This window comes from Bos mutus, chromosome 3 (genome assembly GCF_027580195.1).
Source record: "Bos mutus isolate GX-2022 chromosome 3, NWIPB_WYAK_1.1, whole genome shotgun sequence".
Classification (NCBI taxonomy): Eukaryota; Metazoa; Chordata; class Mammalia; order Artiodactyla; family Bovidae; genus Bos; species Bos mutus.
In genome coordinates this window covers 2,174,476-2,192,470 of record NC_091619.1, presented here as the reverse complement: position 1 = coordinate 2,192,470, position 17,995 = coordinate 2,174,476, and the positions used below count along the sequence as shown (strand labels likewise).

Here is a 17,995-nt window from a genome sequence, read left to right as displayed (position 1 = left end):
GTTGCACAGATTCCCAGGAAGGTATGAGCAGTGACTTGTACCTGAATGCAGCTTGGTGGTGGCTGTAAGCCCTGAGGTCAAGACTGCAGTGGCCTCCTGTCCCCTACCTCTGGCATCTACACTGGTCAATCCCTCCTCTGGGATCACAAATGCCGTGATGTGTAGTCTCACCTCTGGCACTTACGCCGGCTTTGGGATATCTATCTCTGGGGTTGCAGTCCACAGCCAAGGCTCATGCCACTTACGGCCCTCACAAAGGTGACGTCCTATGATCTGCGAGCATGTAGTGTTGGAGGGTCTCTTGCCTCTGTGGCAGGCCCAGGATTTTCCCTGGACTTCCTAAGCTGTCATACTAACCCCCTCAGAGTATCTTCATAGCAACTCAACCCCAGTAATCTCCATAGGGTCCAACCCCGAAAACTTGAACCTCAGCACCCAACTCGCACTCACTGCAGTGAGCGTGCAAACAGTCTCGACTGGAAAGTGCTGATCAGCAATGATATCTGGGGTGAATCATCTCCATTCTGCCTGCTGAGGACCTTTTGATGTGTTTCTCTCTGAGGTTCTGAAGCTCTGTCCATCCCTGCCCATGAAGGGGTTTCCGAGTATGAGGAAACTTTTCATCCTTCTTGGCTGCTCCCCAAGGCACAGGTCCCTGTCCCAAGTCCTTTGTCTCTTCATTTTTCTATATGTTCTGTCCTACCTCATTCTGTGGAGGTTAGCTTGCCTTTTTGGAAATCTGGGGTCTTCTGCCAGTGTTTAAAAGTCTTCTTCAAGAGTTGTTCCATATGTAGATGTATTTTTTTTAATATACATATAAATGTGGGGAGGAAGGTGATCTCTCCATCTTGCTCCTCCACCATCTTGAAAGTTCCTCCTGTATATTAGTTTTGTATCCTTCAACTTAAGTGAATTCATTGATGAGTTTTAGTAGGTTTTTTGTGATGTCTTTATCTCATCTGCAAACAGTAACCATTTTAAATTTACCTTTGCAATTTGAATTCCTTTTATTTCTTTGTTTCTAGTTTGATTGTTGTGACTAGGACTTCTAATAATACGTTAAATAAAAGTGGGGAGAGTGGACATCCTTGTCTAGTTCATATATATGTGATTATTATAAGTTGCTGATCTAAGTTTAAATACATTTTAACAACACTGCATTTCCTCCCCATTACCATGTTTAAAATTTTGACATCATAGTTCACAACTTTTTGTTTTGTATATCCTTTAACATCTTATTGCATATATAGATGATTTGACAAATTTTATCTTTTAACCTTCCTACTAGCTTGATATATTACCTTTACTGTATATTTACCTTTACTAATAAGATTTTACCTTTTATGTTTCTTTTCTTTTTACTTGGAAAAGTCCCTTTAGCATTTATTTTAAAGCTGGTTTGCTGGTGCTGAACTCTTTTATATTTTGCTTACCTATGGAACTTTTAATGTTTCTGTGAAATCTGAATAAATGCTTTGCCAGCGAGAGTATTCTTGGTTATAGAGTTTTCTTTTTCATCATTTTAAACATATCATGCCCCTCTCTTCCTGTCTGCAGAGTTTCTGCTGAAAATTCAGCTGATAGCCTTAAGGAAATTCCCGTGTATGTATGTTGTTTTTCCCTCTCTGATTTTAATATTTTCTCCTTACTTTTAATGTTTGCCAACTCAATTACAATGTATCTTAGCATGGTCTTCTTTGGGTTTACTCTGTTTGGGACTCCATATGCTTCCTGGACCCAGATGTCTGTTCCCTTACTGAAGTTAGAGAAATTTTTAACTATTATATCTTTAAATATGTTCTTTGCCCCCCTTTCTCTCTATTCTTCTCCTGGGACCCACTGTAATGATATGATGAATGATAACATGCTTGACGTTCTTCCAGAGTTCTCTTAAACTGTCCTCAATTTTTTTCTTTTTTTATTCTGTTCCGCTTCAGTGATTTCCATTATTCTGTCTTCCAGATCAATGGTCTTTTCCACTGTACTGTTTAATCTACTGTTGACTCCTTCCGCTATATTTTTCATTTCAATTATTATACTTTTTGTTTCTCTTTGATCTTTGTATTTTCTAATTTTTTGTTAAAAACTTCTAACTTCTCACTCTGTATATCCCATCTTCTCCTGAGTTTTTTTTGAGTGTCTTTGCTGTCATCTTTATGGTTTATTGTGTAGATTGCCTATCTCCATTTCACTGACTTCTTTTGAGGTTTTAGCTCATTTCCTCACTTGAAACACATTCTTCTGTAGCCTCATTTTTCTAACTTCCTCCTTTATTTCTGTGTATTTGCTACATTTGTTACATTTCCTGACCTTAGAAAAATAGTCTTTTGTTGAACATACCCTCTTTGTCCCTCCAGTGCATCCCTTCTGGTCACCAGAGCTATAAGCTCTGGGAGCACAAACCCTACTGTGAATTCTGTTTGTGAAGGGTCCAGGTTGTGTTTTCCTCATGAGACTCTAACGCCTGATGATCTGAGGTGGAGCTGAGATGGTGACGCTAGTGCTGCAGAGCGGCTGCAAATGCAGACTATCTTTAGCAGAGAGGTTTGACTGCACAGAGACCATAATAAATCAATTGCTTGCAGACGTATCAAAACCCTTTTAGTGAATGGCAAAAGACAAGCTGCATCTGGTGGCAGGTTTTACAGTGGCAAGTGAGTTGATGTACTTTAAGTCAGAATTCAACACTTCTTTTAGTCCTCATGTGGCCTGCCCAGTATTTTATTTACCACTACCAACCAGGTCTCTTTTCCTCACTGTGTGCTAGTCTTGGTCACAATTTTTGTAAGTCCATAAGTTAACCCTTGCCAAAATGATTGAAATACAAATGTCACTGGAGAGCCCCTTTGAAAAGTTGGAAAGACCCAATGATGAGACAGCAGAAGAATCTTAAGATTGTAGGCAGAAAGAAAACTGGATTTAAAAGAAAGTACCAAGTCATCTTAAATTACAAGCTCATTGCACAGGTAATTCACATTCTCCAAGCCTGCTTTGTATAATATGTGGTGACTAACTATCCAACGAAGCCATGAAACCTTTAAAACTTCCTTGCAACATAGAGAAAAAACACCCTGCATTAAACGTCGCCTTTGGATTTTTTCAAAAGAAAAACATATTACACAAAGAAAAGAAACAATTTTTGTAGGCCAGCACTTCATCAAATATGTCTGAACTGAGAAGATCATTCTTAGTGGCTAACCACATTGCTAAAGCTATAGTGGCTAACCACACTGCTAAAGCTAAGAAGCCCTTTACTGTATTATTGGTGAAGAGTTGATCCTGCCTGCTGCTAAAGACATTTGTTGTGAACTTTTAGGAGAGGCTGCAGTTCAAAAGGGGACACGTGTTCTTCTTTCAGCTAGTATCATAAATGGATGAGCTGATGAAATAGCAGAAGATATTGATGCACTATTGTTAGGATTAATGAGTCACCCTGGTACCTAATCCAGACTGGATTGTCTACTGGAGTGGGTTGCCATGCCCTTCTCCAAACTTCAAATCTCCATACATTCTGGTGGAATATCTGAAGATTGCCTCAAAAGCATTGAAAAGCCTGCTTCCATTTTCAACATCCTATCTTTGTGGAGCAGAGTTTTCTACAGTGACCAGAACCAAAATGAGATTACAGAGTAGACTGAGAATAAGCAACATACTCTGAGTGTCACTGTTTCTCATCACTTCCAAATGGGACTATCTATGTACTAATGTGCTAAGTTGCTTTAGTCATATCTGACTCTTTACAACCCTATGGACCATAGCCCACCAGGCTCCTCTGTCCATGGGATTCTCCAGGCAAGAACACTGGAGTGGGTTGCCATGCCATCCTCCAGGGGATCTTCCTAACCCAGTGACTGAACCCATATCTCTTATGTCTCCTGCATTTGTAGCACCACCTGGGAATCCCCACTAGCACCACCTGGGAATCCCCAGTTAGTTGCAGGAAAACAAGCTCAGTTCTCCCACTGATTCTGCATTATGGTGAATTATATAATTATTTCATTATATATCACAGCATAATAATAATAGAAACAAAGTGCACAATAAGTGTAATGTGCTCAGATCATCCTGAAACCATCCCTCCACTCCAGTTTGTGGTCTATATAAAGGTATAACACTATATGTTATTTTTCTCTTGTAGGCACATCCCTAATTTGAGAGATGGGGAATGACTACAAGAAAATTGTCCTGCTAAAAGGATTTCAGCACATCAATGACAAATGTTTTAACATGATTAAGTCTTTACTGGCCCACGATTTAAAACTGACTAGAAAAATGCAAGATGAATACGACAGAGTTAAAATTGCTGACTTGATGGAATTGAAGTTCCGAGGGCCTGACTGTGTTGACAAGCTAATAGAGTTGGTCAAAGAAATAGATGAAATTAAAGACCTTGCCAAAGTTCTTAGAAAGGAGAAGTTAAAAGGTAACTGGAAGAACCCTTATTTCTCACTCTCTCTCACTGACCTCAACTTTGACCTTGAATTGGTCAAAGTTTAGACCTCTCTTTCCCAACTTGAGACTCAGCAGCCATGACAATGGTAGCATTTTAGATGCCAAGAATTAACAACTTAGAGGATGTGTTTCCTACAAAGAGATCTGATGTGTTTTAGAGGGTGTATTTTGGGGGTGTGGGCAAAGAAAATACTAAGAGTTGATGAGAAAGTCTGAGGCTTCCATGCATGAGAAAGTTTAGACAATGAAGAAACAAAGTTAGAACATGTCGGGTTTTGAAGTATTTAAATCAGTTAATATGCATGCTCTATCATCACATTTACTTCATCATTTTTATACTTTCTAGAAATAAATATGAAACAGTACTTAAGCAAAAACCTACCTCTCAGAGATGTGAAGAACTCACCTCTTATAAAACCACTGGATTAGAAAACATATTTGAAAAAGCGGAATCCAGTATCACCATTTTGTCCCATCACAAGTTAGACTACATTTTCCTTCTTTGGTTTCAGTAATTCAAATAGATCTTCTATAGGCGTTGACCCATGACTAGCATCATGAAATTTTAGTTTATTAAGAGGAAGATAAAGAATATGAGAGTTGTAAAAGGATTTGACTGAGATAGATGAGTCCAGAGGATAGGATGAATATGCTTGTACAGGGGACAAGAAAGGAAACCACTGAAGATGTTTGAGACAGAATCTGTATCTATGTTGCTACTTTTGGCCACCTTTGGCCAAGTGAGGCTAATGCAGTAGAGGTAGATACAGCCATACCCAGATCCACCAGCAGGAACTGAGAGGAAACACTGTTGAAGGTGCTTCATGTATCTCGACCAGCTCCTTTGGATTTACCATGTTCTCTTTTATGACATTAGTTATAAAGAAAAACAAGGCAAAAGGAGCAACTCCAGCACAAAACCAGAATACGTCCAGTCTTGGGCAATCCACATCCACCGCAAATGAAGCTTTGGGATCCAAATCAGTCAAGGATACACCTGTGAAGGTAGGATGGCTAAGGTCCCACAGAAGGAGTTTTTACTATGGCTTTTTTTTTTATGAGCTCTTAGTTCTTTATTCATTTCTCAATGTAAATAGAAGAATCAGAGAAAAGGGGAGCCAGGGCAAAGTGAAAATGAGTTTCAGAGTCAGTAAATTAATAGGTACTGACTACCCACTATGTTTCTGAACTACTGTGCACTTTAACTTATATAATTCTGATTGATGGAAATATGGAATCATTACTCCTCTTCTAGAAGTATATTAAAACAGCAATCATATTAGGAAAACAGTTTACCAAAGTTTGCCAAAGCTTACCCAGATAACCACGATGGTATGGTCACTCACCTAGAGTGAGACATCCTGAAGTGTGAAGTCAAGAGGGCTTAGGAAGCCTTATTATGACCAAAGCTAGGAGTTGATGGAATTCCAGCTGAGTTATTTCAAATCCTTAAAGAAGATGCTGTTAAAGTGCAGCACTCATTAGGCCAGCAAATTTGGAAAACTCTGCAGTGGCCAAAGGACTGGAAAAGGTCAGTTTTCATTCCAATCTGAAATAAAGGTAATGCCAAAGAATGTTCAAATTACTGTACAATTGCACTCACTTCACATGCTTCCAAGATTATGCTCAAAATCCTTCAAGCTAGGCTTCAGCAGTATGTGAACCAAGAACTTCCAGATGTACAAAGCAGATTTAGAAAATTCAGAGGAACCAAAGATCAAATTGCCAAATACTGCTGGATCATAGAAAAAGCAAGAGAATTCTAATAAAAAGAAACATCTCAGATGGTAAAGAATCTGCCTGCAATGCAGGAGACCTGAGTTTGATTCCTGAGTTGGGACAATCTTCTGGAGAAGAGAGTGGCAAACCACTTCTGTATTCTTGCCCAGAGAATCCCATGGACAAAGGAGCCTGGTGGGCTACAGTCCATGGGGTCAACAAAAGTTGGACATGACTGAGTGATTAACACTTTAAACTTTGAACTGTGCTTCACTGACTATGCTAAAGCCTTTGTGTGCATGCTCAGTCACTCAGTCGTGTCCAACTCTTTGTGGCCCTATGGACTGTAGCCCACTAGGCTTCTTAGTACATGGGGTTCTCCAGGCAAGAATACTGGAGTGACTTGCCATTTCCTTCTCCAGGGGATCTTCTTGACCCAGCAATTGAAACCGTGTCTTCTGCATCTCCTGGATTGGCAGGTGGATTCTTTCCACTGTGCCACCTGGGAAGTCCTTGTCCCACAGCCCTTGCTGTACATGCATGCCATCCCTCTCTGTCACTGCCAGCCCTCCCCAACTTTGACTGTGTGAATCATAACAAACTGTGGAATATTCTTAGTGAGATGGGAATACCAGACCACATTACCTGCCTCCTGAGAAAACTGTATGAAGGAAAAGAAACAATAGTTAGAACTGGACATGGAACAAGGGGCTGGTTCAAATTTGGGAAAGGAGAACCACAAGGCTGTATGTTGTCACCCTACTTATTTAACTTATATGCAAAGTAAATCATGCGGAATGCCGGTTGGATGAAGCACAAGCTGGAATCAAGATTGCCAGGAGAAACAAATAACTTCAGATATGCAGATGACATCACCCTTATGGCAGAAAGTGAAGAGGAACTAAGGAGCCTCTTGATGAAAGTGAAAGAGGAGAGTGAAAAAGTTGGCTTAAAGCTCAACATTCAGAAAATGAAGATCATGGCATCCTGTCCCATCACTTCATGGCAAATAGATGGGGAAAAAGTGGAAACAGTGGCAGACTTTATTTTCTTGGGTGCCAAAGTCACTATGGATGGTGACCATAACCATGAAATTAAAAGATGCTTGTTCCTTGGAAGAAAAGCTATGACAAACCCGCTGCTGCTGCTGCTAAGTTGCTTCAGTCGTGTCCAACTCTGTGCGACCCCATAGATGGCAGCCCACCAGGCTCCGCCGTCCCTGGGATTCTCTAGGCAAGATCACTGGAGTGGGTTGCCATTTCCTTCTCCAATGCATGAAACTGAAAAGTGAAAGTGAAGTCACTCAGTCGTGTCCAACCCTCAGCGACCCCATGGACTGCAGCCCACCAGGCTCCTCCGTCCATGGGGTTTTCCAGGCAAGAGTACTGGAGTGGGGTGCCATCGCCTTCTAGATAGCCTATTAAAAAGCCAAGACATCACTTTGCCAACAAAGGTCCTTATAGTCAAACCTATGGTTTTTCCAGTAGTCATCTACAGATGTGAGAGTTGGACCACAAAGATGTCTGAGTGCTGAAGAACTGATGCTTTGAAATTGTGGTGCTGAAGAAGACTTTTGAGAGTCCCTTGGACAGCAAAGAGGTCAAACTAGTCAATCTTAAATGAAGTCAACCCTGAAAATTAATTGGAAGGACTGACGCTAAAGCTGAAGCTCCAATACTTTGGCTACCTGATGCAAAGAGCTGACTCTTTGGAAAAGACCCTGATGCTGGGAAAGATTGAGGGCAGGAGGAGAAATGGGCAACAGAGAATGAGATTAACTAGAATGAATACAACTAGAATCTAGTAATAAAAAGTTGATTTTCTCAGTAGTGAAGATGTATTTCGTTTCTCATTGAAAACTACTAACCAGGCTGGGGAAATCCTACTTTCAGAAAAAGAAAACCACTAAAACTAATGAATCTAAGAGGATGAAGCTAACCGAGGAGCAGAGTCAGCTTCCAGGATCATCAGTAATGAGCATAGAGTCAACTAAGGGCCTTCTTCAGACTCCTCAAATGCCTCCATCAAAGCCATCCAGCAGTTCCTCAACCAAGGTACCATTTTCCTGTTCCTAATACATGTCCCTCCCTACAACATATTATAAGAATACTCGTGACCCCGAAAGAATCTCTCAGTATTCCTTTCCTAGATACAAACTTCTTTATGCAATCAAATCACCCAAAAACTTACCAAATAAAATATTGAGGCCAATTAAATCAATGAATTAAAAAAATGTTGAGGCCTCAGTGTATTCTAAGTCCTTGGACTTTTGGACATTTTTACATTTATGAATAATTGCTGACCTTACAAATGTGACGGGCCTATGGAGGTGGCCAGGCAATTAGACAGGAATATAAGGGTATGTTTATCCCCAACATTTCTGTTTCCTTTCACCTCTTTTCTCTTAACTGCACCTCTAGATTAGTTCTCAGCACTCTATGCTCCTTCCCATGTCAGGTATTTGCACACAGGCTAATTCCTTGATTTGCATTCGTGATTCATGTTGCTTTAATGGCTAAATTAATTCAACCATCAGGTACCAGCCTGAATTCCTTCCTCAGCATGTCCTCACTGAGACAACCCTCCCTAAAACTTATAGATAGTCTCATTTTTTATTGCCATTACAGAATCCTTTACTATTCCTTTATAGTATGTATCACAACTGTAATAAATTTGTTTTTCTTCTCTTCTGGACAATGATCTTGGAGTATAGATACTCTATCAAAAAGGAATACAAGACAGGGGTGGGAAAGTGAGTCCACAGCTGTAGGCATCAACCTCTATCCCAACCTGCTTTTTATTTTGCTCTGGGTTACATGAAACCTGGAACTACGGAGCATGTGTCTGAGATGAATGGGAAGGAAAAGATTCCCCCAAGATAAGTGTCAAGGGTAGGCAAGGGCAAGATTTAAACCACAATCTCTAACACAGTTTCTTACCCAAGACCCAAGTTGCCCTCTAACTCAGTCTATATCTTCACCACCACCCCACACATTCCACTTGAAGACAGAACTAGATAAGGGGACTTTAAATTTGTGGTTTTGTTGTGGTTGTTGTCATTGTTCTTATTAGTCACAAGAGTCCATATTTCTCCTAGTAATCTTCCTCAGAAGATCAGTAGGTTTGTAGAAGCCTATAGAATGGATATTAGAAACCCACTTGTGTCTTTTCTTGATGAAAAAGTCATAGTTAACAGACATCCTTAAGTGCAGCCAACTTTGGGCTGAGATTTGCTTCTCTTATAGCCAGGGAAGGTTATCTACTTGCTTTGGCCTGTTCGCATCAGATGTAGGATCCAGATTCCATCCCCAAACCAATGAAATTTTGTCTGAGCTTTTAGTATTTGGAGAGTGAAATTTGTAATCATAGTTGAGGTAGGTAAAGGATAAGTAATACAGGTATCTGAATATGTGCTATTAGTCCAGAAAAAATTGAAAAGTTCAGATTGAACATTTAAAAAGACAAAGGATGCTGTATTCTCTGTGATTTTGAAAGTCATTTTCAAGAACTAAGAAAAAAAATCTATTTTTATCTAGAAAAAAAGTGACACAGCCACCAAACCTAAGGACGTAAAGAGGAAGATGATACCTTATAACCAGAGTCAGCTTCCAGGAACTTCAGCAACCAGCTTGTACCCAACTGTGAGCAGTGACCAGAGGACTCCAATTGTTCTACCAAGAGAATTCAGCAATTTCTCAATCAAGGTACCGGCTTTTTTATCCCATTCCTTGTACTTCTTACAACATAAGTACAAGAATTATCATCATTGAATTTCCCATTTATTCATTTATTATAATTTCTCCTTCATTTATCAGTGTTTAGTCTGTGATCCCACTCTATTCTAACTCCTTGTTAATTTGGCTATTTACCAAAGCATGAGTTCATGAAACCTCCAATTTTGAGAGGTTTACTGTCTTGTATTGAATAGAAAGAGGAAGGAAAGATGACTAAACAAGTCAAAATGAGCGTGTCTTTACTTCATACATTCCACTTTCCTTCGGCCCTCTTCCCGTTTGCTCACTGACCACATGGCAGGGTTTATTTTCAAAGTCCGGTGCTCCTTCTCAGGTCAGATGTTTTGACATAGACACTTTCCGTGTTTGAAATCACTTGTCTTGAGTTGCAAACTTTAATCTCTTCCTAGGGCAAGTCCCTGCTGATACCTGCCCACTCTCAGAATATATTAGGTATTCCTCTTGTTTGCTTTCAAAGGTCAGTTTACTTTCTCTTTTTTAGCACTTACTGAAACTATAATAAATGTACATTTTTATTTGTTACTGGACTATAATATAAATTATAAGGTGCCTGTCAACTGAAAAAATGCACAATCTAAAAGTTAAGAGTTGTTTTATTCAGCAGACAAATATGAGGACTTAAGATGAGGACACGGATTCTCAGATAGCTCTGAGAGAGCTGCTCTGAAGAAGCAAGGGCGGGGAGGCAGGTTATACAGGAATCTTGTAACAAAGACCAGGCAGTCAGAACATCAAATGTTACTGTTTGTAAAGAGAACCTGATGTCTCAAGAAATTTAACACATTTTTATATACAGAAAGATGCAAGGGTCTGGGCTCACTGAAATAATCCCTTTGCTATAAAGTTCAGCTATCTGGGGACAGTATCTTGTGCTTCCTTACCCTGAGTCTCCTGAGGGGACACCGTCAGGATTGGCTGAAGCAGTTGACTGCTTGCTGGAGGGCATTTTGCTTCTATCCTGAGTTCCCTCAGGGCTTACAGTGCGGGCAGCTGTAATGCGATGGCTTGATGGCCACAACATCCTCAGTTTACTGATACAGCAGGCAGCGTTTTTCATTCAAAGTGCCCTATTCCCAGGATAAGACCAGATCAGGATGGAAAAGTGAGCGTGCTCACACATGTGCATCAACTCCTATCCTCGCCTGCCTTTATTCTGTCCTGATATGACCCTGTGGTTACCATCACATTGGGGTACAACACCTATTCCTGCAGCAAATAACCAAGTGACCGGAGGAATAGGCCAAAGCAGCATTTAAATCACGAAAATATTTTGTCACCCAAGTTCCAGGCTGCCCAGGCTGAAGCCTGCTATACGAATCCAAGCATAGCAGTTGAAGACATTTCTTTTGACATAGTTGTTCAAGTTTTATCGTGTTATGGTTTTTATTACTGTTAACTCTGATAATTAGTAATGCCTCATGTAGTCTCTCTTTGCTTTATTTATGGGATAGAGCTAGTAATCTGTGCCTGTTTGCCTCTAGGTCCAGATGGCCTTGGTCTAGTCATTGAAACCTCAGACCCGCTGTCAGTCTGCTTGTGACAATGACATGCATGTACACCACAAGTCAACTCTGCTTTTCTATGCATACAGGCTTAGAATTGACACTTTCTAAGGTCCCATCTACCTAAATTTGTGAAATAGTCATTTCTACTTTCATATGAATCATTCTGCTGCCCCCCAAATTCCCGGGAGCATAGGAATCCCAGAGGCCCATCTATCCCCTTGGCCTCATACACCTAAAAACACCTTGCAATCATTTCTCCTTTGGGGCCCAGTCACTTCAATAGGAGGCATGAAACAAAAAGGATCTGGCCATTCTGCTGGGAAAGAGCAGGAAAGCCTTGCTCCCTCATCATAGGGTCTCCCAACTATTTTTTTCTGTGATATGCAGGCTATGTTTGGCATTCAGAGACAGAAGCAGACCAATATTTTCTTTGATTCCTACTGCTGTGTCTCCCTGAAAGCAAATACCACATATTGGCATGATTTAAGAACCAGGTGGAGTTGTGAAGGATATAAGCCAAGGGAAAAAAAAAATCCATTACTATTTTTAAATACTATCCACCCAAAATAGTGTATTTTAGGGATCTAAATCCTGCTTCTATGATGGAAGTTTTTGTTTAACTGATTGTGAAAACCAATCATGATGCTCTTGTCAATGTGATTAAATTAGTAGTAGAGGTGAATAGCGGAGAAGGCAATGGCACCCCACTCCAGTACTCTTGCCTGGACGTGACTTAGCAGTAGCAGCAGAGGTGAATAGAAAAGTTTCTTTAATAAAGTCCTTCCAATACCACCTCTATCTGGGATTTCCATCGAGAAGACCAGAATTAAGCATGAAACATCTGTGGATCAGAGCAAAAATAGAAACCCCTGTGTCTACTGTAAAATAATAATGCAGTGATATTTCTATGTATGAAATACATTCAGTAGACTTTTAAGATATGGGTTCTTTGTGTACATTATCTCATTATTCTTTATAACACCTCCTGAGGATGCTATTGTTAATCCCACTTGACATATGAAAATGCTGAAGTTCATAGGGTTAAAAATCTTCTCCTAAGTCATGCAGAAAATAAACATTAGAGCCAGGATTCAAATCTGCTGCTGCTGCTAAGTCGCTTCAGTCGTGTCCGACTCTGTGCGACACCGTAGACTGCAGCCCACTAGGCTCCTCTGTCCCTGGGATTCTCCAGGCAAGAACACTGGAGTGGGTTGCCATTTCCTTCTCCAATGCATGAAAGTGAAAAGTGAAAGTGAAGTCGCTCAGTCGTGCCCGACTCTTAGTGACCCCATGGACTGCAGCCTACCAGGCTCCTCCATCCATGGGATTTTCCAGGCAAGAGTACTGGAGTGGGGTGCCATTTCCTTCTCCAGGATTCAAATCTAGCTTAACTGAATTCTAAAATGTGAGCATTTAACGGCATATATTGATCCCACAGTCAGAGCATAGACTGCTTCAATATCTGAAATTTACCTCTAAAAATTTATATCAGATAATGTTATGTCTCAGATTTGTTTTCATATCCTAGGCTCTCAAGCCTTCTAATAAGAAATGAGGTGACAAGGGAGGTGAGAGAGTATCCTAATCAAGAAGCTACATGTCAGAGACAGTCATTTTAATCAGGTCCCTCATCTAAAGTTTTATCAGCAACTGGTACTTTATGAATTGGTTAAATGGATGCTCAAAGTGGTAAGAACTGTGGCAATTCTACACTGTGCATGTTAAGTCGCTTCAGTCGTGTCCGATGCTTTGCGACCCTATGGACTGTAGCCTGCCGGGCTCCTCTGTCCATGGGATTCTCTAGGCAAGAATACTGGATTGGTTGCCATGCCCTCCTCCAGGGGATCTTCCTGACCCAGGGATAGAAGCTGCGTCTCCTGCAACTCCTGCATTTCAGGCAGATTCTTTACCACTGAGGCACTGGTGAAGCCCTCTATACTGTAGAATGTTAGAAATAGTCTTTCATGGGTAAAACCAGAGATAGTCAAGATACATTGTTTCATAAACACTTCCTGCCCTGGCTTAAACAATTGTAAAAATTCAAGTACTAAAATTGTATATGTATGGGTTCGTACCCTGGGTGAAATTGCAAATGGATTTGTGCATTGTTCATAGCGATGAAAGATTTGGTTGCCTGATAGAGACTAGGCAGACAACAGAATCCCTCCTAAGGGTTTATGAATTTGAGATAATATCTCTGGTATGTTGACAAACAGAGCATTGAAATGAATGGAGACCTGGGTTTCCTAGATTTGAAGAGCAGAGGATAGAAACCATTTTGCTTATTTGGTAAATACATGAGGCAATGAAAGACTTAATGAGTAAAAATGTTCATGAATGCAGCCTATGTTGTTCTGAGACCATTATAACCTGATAGAATTTCAAGTGTTGTCTTAGTAAAGTTGCAACAGAGGTAGAGCCAGAATTCCAAAACAGACCAATGACATTGCAATTACCTGAGTTTTAACATTGCAGAGAGAAGTTTGCAATCCTAGTGAGGGGCAAAGCTGGGGAGGTATTGGGAGTGTCAGAAGATGTGCTCTTATTCCAGAGAAATTTGTTATTCCAGAGAAAATTGGCAGAGTGTGGATACTGTGGTGTCTGTGACAGAGAAAGACAGACAGATACAGAGAAAGATGGAGGGTAAGAGAGAAACGTTATTGTTCATATGATATTGAAAATCATTAACCAGAAAGAAGAAAATGCACATCTTTCAGTTGGAAAAATAGAAGACATGACCACTAGAACTGCTGACCCCAGGATGAAACTATCTCTGGAGCAGAGTCAGGTTCTGGGAATTCCAGCATGCAGCACAATCCCAATTGAGAATTGCCTCCAGACTCCTCAGAAGCTGCCACCAACTACATCCAGCAGTTCCTCAACTAAGGTACCAGATTCTCATTTTCAGTATTTCCCTCTTCCTACAATATAATGACAGGGACCAATAGAACTATAAAAGAACTTCTCGCTAATCCCTTACAGTATCCAATTCTTTATTAATTAGGTCACACATGTTGTTACTGAGTGTGTACTTTGAGATCCTACTGGCATTCAAATTCTGACTCTCACTATGCTGTGCTTTGCTTTAGGATAATCTATGGCCAAGTGTGCACCTAAATCATTCCTCTTCAGTAGTGGGTATAATTAGTAATTTGTTTAATTTTATTTTTGTGTTTCCTTCAATACTATGAAAGAGAGAAAGTTTCCTTATAGTTTTCTCACTATGAAAGAGAGAATTTAAGGTGCAATAGGGTAGAGAAACATAGAAACACAGCACTATTGTCTTTTTCTTTTGGAAATAATATCATCCATATTAGGATGCAGAAGTTTCGGAAATGAAGATACATGGACAAAGATAATTAATGTTAACTGTCTGAAATCTCCCCTCTATCAAATGCTCTCTTTTGGTAAATAGACTTTCTCATTGTATCTTTTGTTATGTATATACAAAGACTATCAATTTGTTTCAGGTTGATCACATTACACATATTTTTCTATAATTCATTCTTTTTCTTTCATCTTGAAATTCTATTCAAGAAATGTAGATTTAAATTATTATTTTAACATAAAAGAGTAATTACATGATTATCTTATAAATTAAACAATAATTCTTTGCTATTTGACTTTAGGCTATTTCAGTATTCTACATACATACAATGAACATAATAAGAACCTGTGTCCATCAGGTCTACTTTCATGACCCTGTGTATACAATACAATTTTTTTCTCAAGTCCTGTGTACTTCTTCTCAAGATTCTGCTCATATTACTAGTAAGAAATTTGTTGTTACTGGTTAACTTGTCCTGGGAATGAGCATTTGGATATTGGGAAAATTGGCCACAGTGATGAAAATGTTATCAGGGTTGAGCCCCGTGACCCACAGGTCATGGCTTATATGATTGTACGGGTCAGACCACAAGAAGCACTGCTGATCTGTAGAGGCAGCTGTCCTGTCTCCATGAACTGGTCCCTAGGGCTCTCATAGTCACCTTTGCCTTCATACCTCCTCTTACACATGAGTGGCCTCCCTTCCAATTCAAAATGATCTCCTAAAACTCAGAAATGGTGCAACCACTGGGTAGATAGGAGGTCATAGAAAAGCCCCTGGCACCTGACTTCTCTTTTGACATTCTTCTCCTTAGGTCCTGCCATTATTCTACCAGGAGTGTGTAGAGGAGGAAAAACAATTTGCCCTCTGCCCTTCTGAGGTCTTAGCTGAGATCCCTTTTTTAAAACAAAGATCGTTGTTGTTCAGTTGCTCGGTCATGTCTGAATCTTTGTGACCCCATGGATTGCAATACTTCAGGCCTTCCTGTCCCTCACCGTCTCCTAGAAGTTTGCCCAAGTTTTTGTCCATTGCATCAGTGATGCCATCCAGACGTCCAGCCATCTCATCCTCTGTTGTCCTCTTCTCATTCTGCCCTCAGCCTTTCCCAGCATCAGGGACTTTTCCAATGAGTTGGCTATTCACATCTGGTGACCAAAATACTGGAGGTTCAGCTTCAGCATCAGTCCTTCCAATAGGTGTTCAGGGTTGATTTCCTTTAAGATTGACTGGTTTGATCTCCTTGCTGTCCAAGGGACTCTCAAGAGTTCAAAGGTATCAATTCTTTGGCGCTCTGCCTTCTTTATGATCCAGCTCTCAAAAACATATGTGACTATTGGGAAGACCATAATCTTGACTGTATGGAACTTTGTCAGCAGAGTGATGTCTCTGCTGTTCAACACACTGTCTAGGTTTGTCATTGCTTTCTGCCAAGAAGCAATCATCTGATTTCATGGCTGCAGTCACCAACTCAGTGATTTTAGAATCCAACAAGAGGAAATCTGTCACTGCTTCCTCCTTTACCCCTTCTATTTGCCATGAAGTAACGGGGCCAGATGCCATGATCTTAGTTTTTTTTTTTTTTTTTTTTTAATATTTAGTTTTAAGGTGGCTTTTTCAATCTCTTTCATATTTATCAAGACGTTCTTTAGTTCCTCTTCACTTTCTGCCATTAGAGTGGTATCTTTGTTAAAACCCAGATTAACAAGAAAAAAAAAAAAAAAAAAAAGCAGAAGTTCCCTAACAGGTGTATCTCATCTATACATAGAAAATACCCAGGAAAAATAAATAACTCCCTGAGGTGGCCTAAGCCACCAACTTAAAATACCATCTTTAGTGAAAGACAGTAGAAAGAAAAGTATGGGAGGTCAGTTATAAGAAAGTTACTAGGAAAATCAGGGTAAACAAGGGTAATGTTTGTTATGCAGGTTTAAGTCAGTTTCTAGTCTAGTGATAATATTCTCCCAAGGTTTAGAGTCTGCCTTCTCTTCCTGGTACACAGAAACAGACACGCTTAGAAATGGAAATTTAATTTATAAATACAAATTTCCCTTACAAAAAGGCATCTTCCTCTCTGGTTTTAGAGGTGTTTTGTAAAAATAATCAGTTTAAGATAATCTTGTACCAAGGAAACATATTTTGGGGTGGCTGATTTTGTTACTCTTCAAAATGTCCTTTATCCAGGACATTTCCACATTCAGAAAATTCATGAGATTCTTCCAATGACTGTCTTATTAATACTTTTTCAACATAACACTGCTTTCCTGAAGAAGGACTAATTTTGGTCTTTAAATTGTCATATCTACTGGGGTGTATAGGAGGCAGTGTTCAAAATCATTCCAAAGAAAAAGAAATGCAAGAAAACAAAGTGGTTGCCTGAGGAGGCTTTACAACTAGCTGAGGGAAGAAGAGAAGTGAAAGACAAGGGAGAAAGGGCAAGATATACCCAACCGGTTGAAGAGTTCTGGAGAATAGCAAGGAGAGATAAGAAGGCCTTTTAAAATGAACAATGCAAAGAAATAGTGGAAAACAATGGAATGGGAGAGACTAGAGATCTCCTCAAGAAAATTCAAGATATCAAGGAAATATTTCATGCAAGAATGGGCACAATAAAGGACAGGAAGGATAAGGACCTAACAGAAGCAGAAGAGATTAAGAAGAGGTAGTAAGAATACACAGAAGAACTACACAAGAAAGATCTTAATGACCCAGATAACCATGATGGTGTTGTCATTCACCTAGAGCCAGAAATCCTGAAATATGAAGTCAATTGGGCCTTAGGAAGCATACTACAAACAAAGCTAGTAGAGGTGACAGAATTCCAGCTAAGCTATTTAAAATCCTAAAAGATGATGCTGTTAAAGTGCTGCACTCAATATGTTAGCAAATTTTGAAAACATAGCAGTGGCCACAGGGCTGGAAAAGTTCAGTTTTCATCCCAATTCCAAAGAAGGGCAATTCCAAAGAATGTTCAAACTACCATACAATTGCAGTCACTTCACATGTTAGCACAGTTATGCTCCAAATCCTTCAAGCTAGGTTTCAACTGTACATGAACTGAGAAATTCTAGATGTAGAAGTTGGGTTTCAAAGAGGCAGAGGAACCAGAGATCAAATTGTCAACATTCTTTGTATCATGGAAAAAGCAAGGGAATTCCAAAAAAAAAATATCTAATTCTGGTTCATTGACAATGCTAAAGATTTTGACTGGATCACAACAAACTGTGGAAAATTCTAAA

At 39.8% G+C, this 17,995-nt stretch overlaps 1 protein-coding gene across 1 annotated transcript in view; it reads left to right on the top strand.

Annotated features, from left to right (window-relative positions):
• The window catches only part of LOC102279458 (interferon-activable protein 203), a 42,850-nt gene that overhangs the window by 12,830 nt on the left and 12,025 nt on the right, over positions 1 to 17,995 (top strand). The window contains exons 2-6 of the mRNA XM_014478589.2: positions 4,139 to 4,423; positions 5,330 to 5,457; positions 8,064 to 8,225; positions 9,708 to 9,875; positions 14,124 to 14,318. Coding sequence (XP_014334075.2) covers positions 4,159 to 4,423; positions 5,330 to 5,457; positions 8,064 to 8,225; positions 9,708 to 9,875; positions 14,124 to 14,318 — 918 coding nt within the window. The 5' untranslated portion in view covers positions 4,139 to 4,158. The remainder of the gene's footprint in view (positions 1 to 4,138; positions 4,424 to 5,329; positions 5,458 to 8,063; positions 8,226 to 9,707; positions 9,876 to 14,123; positions 14,319 to 17,995) is intronic.